Consider the following 12,500-nt stretch of genomic DNA (forward strand, 5'->3'; position numbering starts at 1 on the left):
ACCTCTGCTAGCCAAGAGCTGGTTACCTCAGACTACAGTAGACCTACATGGCTTACACCAATACCCCAATACCATAACAATGGAGATTTGTCTCCACTTACAACAAAATGGCTGTCGGCCTTTGGCCAGCCATCGAGAGAATGAGGTTTAGAAACCCGACAGGAAACCAAGGCCTACGGAAACCCCTTTCAAAACAAAAGCCCTGTCCCGGCGTGCCTGCATGGTCTTTTTCTTCAAATAAAAATACCTTGTGCCTTTTTTAATTTGTCTGCCGTATTTATCTCTGGAAATCAGTTTTTTATGTGGAAAATTCGCCTTACTTTTTCTTGTCTATTTTTGTGCCACCGTGGTGTATCATGTAGGAGTGTATGCTTTTGAAAACAAAGTGAGAGAGAATGAGTTACTGACGTGAGGTGTAGCAGCTGTGCCAGTAATAAATACGTTTTCTATCAAAACATACTTCCACGTCCGGTGTTTTTGCGTCTTATTCTCATTGCTTTATGTCAAAGGCAACAATCACAGAAACACTGTAACGTCATTTATTGATGCACATTATTGGTCGTTCCAGACTCAGATATTCCTCCTGCAGTCCCAAACTAACCCGTGTGGCCAGCACCTCTCCAAGCAATGACGACTGGTTTCAGTTGAACACCGTTTATTAAATACAACATATGGGTGACTTAGACACACAACGTAGATAGATTTACTTGGCCACTTCGTCGAATTTGGGATCTGTAAGAGAAGACAGAAATACAAATGAGAGGTTACATTTATATTTAGGGCCTTCAGCCGACGCCTCTCTCCAAAGCGACTTTCAATAGTTGCTTTGGATAAGTATTTATCAGCCTACTTCTATCTCTCGCCAACTCTTACGTGGCATCAAAATACGCAATGGGGGAGGCAGTGAGTCAGGCGGTAGAGCAGGTTGGCTGGTAACCTGAAGGTTGCTAGTTCGATCCCCGTCTTTTGCTATCTGAGCGTTGAGGCATCCCTAAGTGAGACACCTTGTCCTAACTGCTTCCGACGAGCTGGCTGTCATCTTGCATGGCTGAATCCGCCGTCGGTGTGTGTCGTTAATGTTAGGCAATATTGTAAAGGTAAATTTGCTTTAGGTAAAAGCTTGAGGTTTTACCCAAAAGGTTGAGACGAGATTAAAAAATATAAAAAAACACTGCATACGATAAGTTTGTATCGTTGTTGCGTTCCTCAAACTCAAAGCCTGCCGTGATTAGACGCGATAATTTATAGCCGATTGCGTCGTTGCCTGAACTGAACAAAGAAGCTTGGCTTGCTCTTGGTAGTGTGTGATTTAAGTCTATTTATAGCGCGGGCCCTAGAGAAAAGTACCAGTGATTGTTAGAGAAGAAAACCTTCAGCAGAACAGGAAAATGGCCGCCGTGATTCTTGGTGAAACTGAAGGTACAATTTACTTCATTGTAAAAAGTAATGCCGTTAAAGGCGTAATTGTATGCAGCAAACTCGCATTCGGAGAAATACAATGCACACAGGACTTCTAGGTATCCTCGGATGGAGGACTAATAGAGGATCTTAACCCTTTACCTTCTGGGAAATGTCAATCAGCCAACTTCTACCGCCAAAACTTAGGTGCCGTCAAAATACGCAACGCATACGCTAACATGTCAAGACATTTCACGATTTATCTCAAATACATGTTTTTACTGCCATCATTTCAGCGTTCCGATTGGTGAACTAACGAAGGATCGTTAATTGAGGTGCGCTCAAAGTATTATGAGTATGCGGTGGTTGGATGGACACACGCACGCACGCACGCAAACACACACACACACACACACACACACACACACACACACACACACACACACACACACACACACACACACACACACACACACACACACACACACCTTGGAATTTGAAGTCGGGGAACTTGGCGAGGTCTCCCCCGCCGTAGAGCCTCTGCAGTTTGGTCATCTCCTCGGCCACCGTCTTCTCGTAGGCCGCGCCTCCGTCGACCACACCCCCAGCGGCGGACCTGTGAAGTGATTGGTCGAAAGATTAAAGCTACTCCATGTCATGTCATGTTCAACCCTTTAACATAATCTGAACTCGCATGTTTTAAAACGGCCCACTCGCAAGGTGATCCATCCAGGGAATTATTTATGGCTACAAGTTGCTTGATGCTGATATGTTTATGCCCCCTCCATGGGAAAAACAGCTACAACTCAAAGCCACTAGATGTCGCTAATGGGAAGAATTGTGAAACGCTTTTGGGCACAGATACCTCCATCTATAGGGCTTATCCATTTCTACATCACATTAACCACCTCAATGTTGTGTAAATAGGGGTATCGGTGTGGTGGTAACATTTCCTTGGTCATTCAATTAATTCAGTAACCATTCTTCAAATGTTTTTTCCTTATGGGGAGTCAATGCGTGTTTAAAACTGCCCATGCGACACTCGGCAAAATAACGTTATAGACATCAATGGTAAGGTTGCACTTGATTTAGCGTTTTGAAGCCCTGTCAAGCTGACATCTGGGTGCCACTCACTTGCTCTTGGTTCTGTAGTCGCGGATCTTGTCCACGAACAGCTTCTGGACGGGGTCCATGTCGCTGGCGGCCGCCCGGTTGAAGAGCACCGCGGACAGACCGACGTTCCTCCGCAGGGTCACGGACACGGCCGAGCGGAGGAGGGACGTCAGCTGGAACAACCTGTGAAGAGCCATTCTGCAACGCAACGCACAACACAATTAATACATCGTTATTACATCCAATTCGCAGCTAATTCTCATTTGACTCCCATGTAATCGCGTGATCAGACAGCCGTGGGCCAAGATATCGCCACACTTTCGAACCTTTGCCGACTAAACTATAACGCAGCAATGCAATGACACGATGTTAAAATGTAAGGTAATACACGGTAATACAACATTACAGTATGCGTCCTTAAAAAAGTCTTCTCTCTATGCTACCGCAATGCTAACACCAACACTCCACTGCTAACACGCTAGGCTAACTATAGGTGACCTGTCTGTTTCACTATGTTGTAGTTTACATCACAAAAATACATTTAACAGGACACAACATGGCGAACTACACAAGTCATTTTGAATTGCAATTGAAATATATACAGTTAAACTCCGTCATATATCCCACATTAGACCAATAGCTGCTCACCTTGGGTTTGACACTTTGAGCAGAAATCCAAATGTGATTTACCGCAGGTGGTTGTGGGAAATCGTAGGCTGCTGTGAGCGTTCAAGGGCGTCACCTTGCCACAGGTTTGCGCAGACGGACATTTGCCTTCGATAGCAGCAAATTGCTTAGTAGTTGATAGTTTAGGACTGTACATTCGTTTCATTTTGAATTTTATTGATTTATTTTCTTATATTTTATTTATATTATTCTGTTTTGAATTCGGGTGGGTTTGCTTGTTTTAGTTTGGTTTAAATTTGTCACAAAATATGAGTTTTAGTTGCTATAGTATAAGTTTTATAGTATAGTTTTAAGTTTGTTTACGGTTATATATTTTAAAATAACCAAACTATGTACAATCAGTGAAGCATCAGTTATAACTAGTTGTGTTTACCCCTTATGGTTTATTTAATGATTACAATAAAACGACAGTGTTACCCCTTGTGTTTGTTTTAATGATGAAAAAACAACGACAGTGTTACCCCTTATGTTTCATTCTACGACGACAATAAATCGACAGTGTTACCCCTTAGTCTTTATTTCATTCTTTTTCATTCCGGATGATAATCCGGAATTCACAGAACCGAAGTTACATACGTAACTATCGTTTTATTTTATAACAATAAAACGACAGTGTTACCCCTCATGTTTTATTTTATAACGACAATAAAGCGACAGTGTTACCCCCTTATGTTTTATTCTATATCGACAATAAAATGTGTTACCCTTATATTTATTTGATGATGAAAAAACCGCGCCAGTGTTACCCCTTATGTTTTATTCTAAAGCGACAGAGTTACCCCTTATGTTTTATTCTAAAGCGACAGTGTTACCCCTTATGTTTTATTCTATAACGACAGTGTTACCCCTTATGTTTTATTATAAAACGACAGTGTTACCCCTTATGTTTTATTATAAAGCGACAGTGTTACCCCTTATGTTTTATTCTATAACGACAGAGTTACCCCTTATGTTTTATTCTAAAATGTCAATAAAACGACAGCGTTATCCCTTGTTTTATTCTAAAACATCAATAAAACGACAGTGTTATCCCTTATGTTTTATTCTAAAACATCAATAAAATGACAGTGTTATCCCTTATGTTTTATTCTATATCGACAATAAAATCTGTTACCCTTATATTTATTTGATGATGAAAAAACCCCGCCAGTGTTACCCCTTATGTTTTATTCTATAACGACAGAGTTAACCCTTATGTTTTATTATATAACGACAGTGTTACCCCTTATGTTTTATTATAAAGCGACAGTGTTACCCCTTATGTTTTATTATAAAGCGACAGTGTTACCCCTTATGTTTTATTATAAAACGACAGTGTTACCCCTTATGTTTTATTCTATATCGACAATAAAATGTGTTACCCTTATATTTATTTGATGATGAAAAAACCCCGCCAGTGTTACGCCTTATGTTTTATTCTAAAGCGACAGAGTTACCCCTTATGTTTTATTCTAAAGCGACAGTGTTACCCCTTATGTTTTATTATAAAACGACAGTGTTACCCCTTATGTTTTATTCTATAGCGACAGTGTTACCCCTTATGTTTTATTATAAAACGACAGTGTTTCCCCTTATGTTTTATTCTAAAGCGACAGTGTTACCCCTTATGTTTTATTCTATAACGACAGAGTTACCCCTTATGTTTTATTCTAAAATGTCAATACAACGACAGCGTTATCCCTTGTTTTATTCTAAAACATCAATAAAACGACAGTGTTACCCCTTATGTTTTATTCTAAAATGTCAATAAAACGACAGCGTTATCCCTTGTTTTATTCTAAAACATCAATAAAACGACAGTGTTATCCCTTACGTTTTATTCTATATCGACAATAAAATCTATTACCCTTATATTTATTTGATGATGAAAAAACCCCGCCAGTGTTACCCCTTATGTTTTATTCTATAACGACAGAGTTAACCCTTATGTTTTATTATATAACGACAGTGTTACCCCTTATGTTTTATTATAAAGCGACAGTGTTACCCCTTATGTTTTAATATAAAGCGACAGTGTTACCCCTTATGTTTTATTATAAAACGACAGTGTTACCCCTTATGTTTTATTCTATATCGACAATAAAATGTGTTACCCTTATATTTATTTGATGATGAAAAAACCCCGCCAGTGTTACCCCTTATGTTTTATTCTAAAGCGACAGTGTTACCCCTTATGTTTTATTCTAAAGCGACAGCGTTTCCCCTTATGTTTTATTCTATAACGACAGAGTTACCCCTTATGTTTTATTATAAAGCGACAGCGTTACCCCTTATGTTTTATTATAAAGCGACAGCGTTACCCCTTATGTTTTATTCTAAAGCGACAGTGTTACCCCTTATGTTTTATTATAAAGCGACAGTGTTACCCCTTATGTTTTATTATAAAGCGACAGAGTTACCCCTTATGTTTTATTATAAAACGACAGTGTTACCCCTTATGTTTTATTATAAAGCGACAGCGTTACCCCTTATGTTTTATTCTAAAGCGACAGTGTTACCCCTTATGTTTTATTATAAAGCGACAGTGTTACCCCTTATGTTTTATTCTAAAATGTCAATAAAACGACAGCGTTATCCCTTGTTTTATTCTAAAACATCAATAAAACGACAGTGTTATCCCTTATGTTTTATTCTAAAACATCAATAAAATGACAGTGTTATCCCTTATGTTTTATTCTATATCGACAATAAAATCTGTTACCCTTATATTTATTTGATGATGAAAAAACCCCGCCAGTGTTACCCCTTATGTTTTATTCTATAACGACAGTGTTACCCCTCATGTTTCGTTATAAAGCGACAGTGTTACCCCTCATGTTTCGTTATAAAGCGACAGTGTTACCCCTCATGTTTCGTTATAAAGCGACAGTGTTACCCCTCATGTTTCGTTATAAAGCGACAGTGTTACCCCTCATGTTTCGTTATAAAGCGACAGTGTTACCCCTCATGTTTTATTATAAAGCGACAGTGTTACCCCTTATGTTTTATTCTAAAATGTCAATAAAACGACAGCGTTATCCCTTGTTTTATTCTAAAACATCAATAAAACGACAGTGTTATCCCTTATGTTTTATTCTAAAACATCAATAAAATGAGTGTTATCCCTTATGTTTTATTCTATATCGACAATAAAATGTGTTACCCTTATATTTATTTGATGATGAAAAAACCCCGCCAGTGTTACCCCTTATGTTTTATTGTAAAGCGACAGTGTTACCCCTTATGTTTTATTATAAAACGACAGTGTTACCCCTTCTGTTTTGTTATAAAGCGACAGTGTTACCCCTTATGTTTTGTTATAAAGCGACAGTGTTACCCCTTATGTTTTGTTATAAAGCGACAGTGTTACCCCTTATGTTTTGTTATAAAGCGACAGTGTTACCCCTTATGTTTTATTATAAAACGACAGTGTTACCCCTTATGTTTTATTCTAAAGCGACAGTGTTACCCCTTATGTTTTATTATAAAGCGACAGTGTTACCCCTTATGTTTTGTTATAAAGCGACAGTGTTACCCCTTATGTTTTATTATAAAACGACAGTGTTACCCCTTATGTTTTATTATAAAGCGACAGTGTTACCCCTTATGTTTTATTATAAAGCGACAGTGTTACCCCTTATGTTTTATTCTAAAGCGACAGTGTTACCCCTTATGTTTTATTCTAAAGCGACAGTGTTACCCCTTATGTTTTATTATAAAGCGACAGTGTTACCCCTTATGTTTTATTATAAAATGTCAATAAAACGACAGCGTTATCCCTTGTTTTATTCTAAAACATCAATAAAACGACAGTGTTATCCCTTATGTTTTATTCTAAAACATCAATAAAATGACAGTGTTATCCCTTATGTTTTATTCTATATCGACAATAAAATCTGTTACCCTTATATTTATTTGATGATGAAAAAACCCCGCCAGTGTTACCCCTTATGTTTTATTCTATAACGACAGTGTTACCCCTCATGTTTCGTTATAAAGTGACAGTGTTACCCCTTATGTTTCGTTATAAAGCGACAGTGTTACCCCTCATGTTTCGTTATAAAGCGACAGTGTTACCCCTCATGTTTCGTTATAAAGCGACAGTGTTACCCCTCATGTTTCGTTATAAAGCGACAGTGTTACCCCTCATGTTTCGTTATAAAGCGACAGTGTTACCCCTCATGTTTCGTTATAAAGCGACAGTGTTACCCCTCATGTTTCGTTATAAAGCGACAGTGTTACCCCTTATGTTTTGTTATAAAGCGACAGTGTTACCCCTTATGTTTTATTCTAAAATGTCAATAAAACGACAGCGTTATCCCTTGTTTTATTCTAAAACATCAATAAAACGACAGTGTTATCCCTTATGTTTAATTCTAAAACATCAATAAAATGAGTGTTATCCCTTATGTTTTATTCTATATCGACAATAAAATGTGTTACCCTTATATTTATTTGATGATGAAAAAACCCCGCCAGTGTTACCCCTTATGTTTTATTGTAAAGCGACAGTGTTACCCCTTATGTTTTATTATAAAACGACAGTGTTACCCCTTCTGTTTTGTTATAAAGAGACAGTGTTACCCCTTATGTTTTGTTATAAAGCGACAGTGTTACCCCTTATGTTTTATTATAAAGCGACAGTGTTACCCCTTATGTTTTGTTATAAAGCGACAGTGTTACCCCTTATGTTTTGTTATAAAGCGACAGTGTTACCCCTTATGTTTTGTTATAAAGCGACAGTGTTACCCCTTATGTTTTATTATAAAACGACAGTGTTATCCCTTATGTTTTATTCTATATCGACAATAAAATGTGTTACCCTTATATTTATTTTTATGATGAAAAAAACCCCGCCAGTGTTACCTCTTATGTTTTATTCTAAAGTGACAGTGTTACCCCTTATGTTTTGTTAAAAAGCGACAGTGTTACCCCTTATGTTTTGTTATAAAGCGACAGTGTTACCCCTTATGTTTTGTTATAGAGCGACAGTGTTACCCCTTATGTTTTGTTATAAAGCGACAGTGTTACCCCTTATGTTTTGTTATAGAGCGACAGTGTTACCCCTTATGTTTTGTTATAAAGCGACAGTGTTACCCCTTATGTTTTGTTATAGAGCGACAGTGTTACCCCTTATGTTTGGTTATAAAACGACAGTGTTACCCCTTATGTTTTATTCTAAAGCGACAGTGTTACCCCTTATGTTTTATTCTATAACGACAGAGTTACCCCTTATGTTTTATTATAAAGCGACAGTGTTACCCCTTATGTTTTATTCTATAGCGACAGAGTTACCCCTTATGTTTTATTATAAAGCGACAGTGTTACCCCTTATGTTTAATTATAAAACGACAGTGTTACCCCTTATGTTTTATTATAAAGCGACAGTGTTACCCCTTATGTTTTATTATAAAGCGACAGTGTTACCCCTTATGTTTTATTCTAAAATGTCAATAAAACGACAGCGTTATCCCTTGTTTTATTCTAAAACATCAATAAAACGACAGTGTTATCCCTTATGTTTTATTCTAAAACATCAATAAAATGAGTGTTATCCCTTATGTTTTATTCTATATCGATAATAAAATGTGTTACCCTTATATTTATTTGATGATGAAAAAACCCCGCCAGTGTTACCCCTTATGTTTTATTCTAAAGCGACAGTGTTACCCCTTATGTTTTGTTATAAAGCGACAGTGTTACCCCTTCTGTTTTGTTATAAAGCGACAGTGTTACCCCTTATGTTTTGTTATAAAGCGACAGTGTTACCCCTTATGTTTTGTTATAAAGCGACAGTGTTACCCCTTCTGTTTTGTTATAAAGCGACAGTGTTACCCCTTATGTTTTGTTATAAAGCGACAGTGTTACCCCTTATGTTTTGTTATAAAGCGACAGTGTTACCCCTTATGTTTTGTTATAAAGCGACAGTGTTACCCCTTATGTTTTATTATAAAACGACAGTGTTATCCCTTATGTTTTATTCTAAAATGTCAATAAAACGACAGCGTTATCCCTTGTTTTATTCTAAAACATCAATAAAACGACAGTGTTATCCCTTATGTTTTATTCTAAAACATCAATAAAATGACAGTGTTATCCCTTATGTTTTATTCTATAGCCTAATGACAATAAAACGCTGTCGCTCTCCAAATAAAGTTATTTCAAAGGTTAACAGGCAATAAGGGGGACGTGCGAAGGGGTACCTTGACTATTGATAATAATGAACAATGAAAATAATGCAACTTGTCATGCTATCAGGTCTAGTGTACTGTCATATAAAACCTCCGTCCGGTTCAATGTCCCATCCTCCCGGGGGAAGTGTAGAGAGCTGTGAGCTTATCCTCTGGAGACAAGGGTTCAGGTCCCGGTAATGTACTCTGATTAGCTCATGTTTATTTCATGAGATTTGTGAAGTCAAGTAGCCTTTAACCTCCAAGAATATATTAAAAGTCTCTTGATGGTCTCGTAGTAAGAGTTCATTGGTAACACTTTAACACGGCAACCTAGGCTAAAAGGGTGTACCGCCAGAAGATTTACTTTAAGGGAAATTACTTATTTAAAATCCTGTGAATTGTAAAGTCAGTCCGTTAGTGTAAGGTTTAGACCTTCTGCAATAATGTCTATTATACCTCGTCCCAATAAAACCAAAATTCCACATGTTATCCGTATGTACATTCAAAACTTTATTGTTGGAATAATGTGTAGAAAGCATTTTTCCAGTCAATGCAAATGACCTGCACAATTTTACACTGTGGAAAAAAATATAATAGCCACACATAAAAGAAAAGACAAGAAAATCCTGCTTTATCTTGAACTCTGCTGCCCTCTGCAGGGCAAGTCAATATCACCCTTGTTCTGATGAACAAGGCAAAAAGACTCGTCCCACTGCATCCTGAATAGAAATGATTTCACAAAAAAAACAACGGGTTATCTTATCATTTATCAATACTTGATTTCTAGTGTGGGAGATCAGATCACGGAAGCGATCGTTGTCTTAGACTCGCTAGAGATAATAGGCTGTTGGCGCATACGGGGATGCTGCGTGGATATGGGACCTTCGCCCGGCTATTCCTCCAGCCACTTCCAACTCTCACCACTGGTGTCGCTACTGCACCCCTCGTAAATTTATTTTATATGATGTTTAATGGCCATTGCGTCAGAGAATAGAGTGGTGGTCGTACGATGACGGTCGTCCTGGCGAAGTCACCACACCTCAAGAGTGGTCGATTGAAGAAAAAGTAATGACAATCAAATAACCCACTACTCATTACGTTTACCCATAAACACACATTTTGGCAAATGAGTGTGGGCAGATCACAGAACGCGTTGGTTTATTTTGGAAAAGAAAAAACAGACACACAGACTTGGACGAACCTCATTACAACGTTGGGAGAAAACAAACACACAACGACACAATTTTTATTTCCCCTCTTCCCCCTCCTTCTTTTCTTTCCATACGTCAAATCTTCCCCCCCCCCCCCCCCCCCCCCCCCCCCCCCCCCCCCCCCCCCCCCCAACCCCTCTTTCTCCCCCCCTCTATACACAAGCCAACAGCACAAGCCCGTAAAAAACAATAGTACACGAGACTGGAATGGAAATGCCACTCAAAAAAAATGCAACAACTTAAATAAGTGACATTGTTCGAAAAAGCTTAAAAGATATTTCATCAGCACAATGCATTTCTGAGATTAAGGATAATATAGTCGGGCCTACTAGCGGCCTTCCCCCCCCCCTCTCGCACAGAGGAAACAGAACGGTAAAAACAAGAACGTAAAATAGGCTATAAAAATGTACAATTCCAAAAAAAAGCAAAAAAAAGAGATCTCTCTTTTTTTAAGTGTATTTAACGTGATATCAAGCTTGTTCGTTTTTTGAGATTAGATATATTTTTTATTTTGTCGTTGAAACCATTGTTCTGTAGTTCACGCAATCACGAGAAAGATATTAAAAGTACAATCTTGCTAAGTATGACAATCTATAGGTGAGGACGGCACTCGACATGAGCCCCGTCACGGATATCTTCCTCCTCCTCATCGTCTTCCTCTTTTTTTGTTTCCGATTCCGAAATCCCGTTTCCCGTCGTCATGTCATGCACTACGTAGAAACGGCTATGATTTCGGCATTACCCCGGTACATAACACGCGATAAAAACCAAAAATAAAATCAACAACACATCCGTTATCCCTCTTCCTCTCTCTCTCTCTCTCTCTCCCTCCCTTCTCTCCCTCCCTCCTCGCTCCCTTTCCGCTAAAATTAAAAAAACCTCCCCCGCCCCGGAGAAAAAAAAAAAGTTAAAAACTGCAATAAAACGAAAAATGATCAAAACCAGCTCTTTCGGAAACACGTCTCGTTACTACATCGCATCTTCCTCATCTAGCGTTGACCCTTAAGAGTCCTCAGTGACGTGAGCCAGCCCAGCGGTCCGGAAAATGAGATGGACCATGAGGGAGGAGGGAGGAGGGAGGGAGGGAGGGAGGGAGGGAGGGAGGGGGGGGGGGGGCTGAACAGGAGTCCGCGCGCTGGAAGTATCGGGCGTGTGGACTGCAGTGCCGTTGCAGCAGTGGTAGCGTCGGTGTTTGTGGTGTCGCAGTGCAAGGGAGCGGGGCTACACTAACTTTGTATGCGTTTTTTTTTTTTTAACAGGAACGGCAGCCATTTTGTTTGTGTTGTTTGCGTCGTCGCGAGGAACACGAACAACGTGCACGTGCCTGTGTACGTCATCGTGTCAAGATTTACGGCGGGGTTTTTCCGAATCAGCGTGTTTAAGAGGAAACTGTCGACCACTGCGTCTGGTGTTCATGGTAAAACTTCTCTCTCTCACCGTCCGTCAAACGGTTTTTCCGTTTCCCTTACCTCCTTCACTCTTTCACTTTCATCAAGCCACGTGGGAAAAGGCTAAACGATAACGTCTGTTGGTGTTTTTTTCCTCTAATCCCAAATGCTGAACGCACACATTAGTGGTTAAGAGACCCAGGGCTCAATTAAAAGGAAAAATAAAACCAGAGTCATCAACTTCAACAGATCCTCAAAAATAAAAAAATTTTATCCACTCATTGGCATAAACTACAACTCCCATCTCCAGACTACAAGCGTAGTTGTAGTTCACCTGGCGACAGCATAAAACTACAATTCCCATCTCCAACTATCAAGTGCAGTTGTAGTTTTACCTGAACCTTCTCGGACACAAAAACTACAACTATGGTTGCCGTTATAAAGGAGATAAAAACTACAACTATGGTTGCCGTTTTGGAGGGGAGGAAAGAGGCGGGAAACTCAAGGTCAGGGTCGGGGGGCTGGGTGAGGTTGGGGGGGGTGCAGGTGAG

The 12,500-nt window shown here is 39.0% G+C and overlaps 3 protein-coding genes across 7 annotated transcripts in view; 1 reads left to right on the top strand and 2 right to left on the bottom strand.

The window, feature by feature from the left end:
* The window catches only part of jam2a (junctional adhesion molecule 2a), a 19,583-nt gene extending 19,163 nt beyond the window's left edge, over nucleotides 1-420 (top strand). For all 5 annotated transcript variants that reach the window (XM_079735778.1, XM_079735780.1, XM_079735781.1 and 2 more), the window contains one exon: nucleotides 1-420. This exon is cut by the window's left edge. The gene's annotated coding sequence lies outside the window, so the exon portion shown is untranslated.
* A 218-nt stretch (nucleotides 421-638) lies between these two features.
* Nucleotides 639-3,223, bottom strand: atp5pf (ATP synthase peripheral stalk subunit F6). The gene is made up of 4 exons (XM_079735367.1): nucleotides 3,160-3,223; nucleotides 2,533-2,709; nucleotides 1,887-2,014; nucleotides 639-732 (listed from the first exon to the last, which is right to left on the bottom strand). Exons 2-4 carry the CDS (start codon nucleotides 2,706-2,708, stop codon nucleotides 704-706), a joined length of 333 nt encoding a protein of 110 aa, XP_079591493.1. The 5' UTR covers nucleotide 2,709; nucleotides 3,160-3,223; the 3' UTR covers nucleotides 639-703.
* Nucleotides 3,224-12,201: 8,978 nt separating this feature from the next.
* Nucleotides 12,202-12,500, bottom strand: part of appa (amyloid beta (A4) precursor protein a) — a 42,391-nt gene continuing 42,092 nt past the window's right edge. Inside the window, exon 17 of the mRNA XM_079735245.1 lies at nucleotides 12,202-12,500. This exon is cut by the window's right edge and continues 177 nt beyond it. The gene's annotated coding sequence lies outside the window, so the exon portion shown is untranslated.

This window comes from Pollachius pollachius, assembly GCF_949987615.1.
Source record: "Pollachius pollachius genome assembly, chromosome: 4".
NCBI lineage: Eukaryota > Metazoa > Chordata > Actinopteri > Gadiformes > Gadidae > Pollachius > Pollachius pollachius.

Coding starts and splice junctions, on each gene's coding strand:
- atp5pf (XM_079735367.1), bottom strand. CDS start 2,708: ATGGCTCTTCACAGGTTGTTCCAGCTGACGTCCCTCCTCCGCTCGGCC. Junction 2,015..2,532: donor GACTACAGAACCAAGAGCAA/GTGAGTGGCACC, acceptor ATCACTTCACAG/GTCCGCCGCTGGGGGTGTGG. Junction 733..1,886: donor CCCCGACTTCAAATTCCAAG/GTGTGTGTGTGT, acceptor CTTCTCTTACAG/ATCCCAAATTCGACGAAGTG.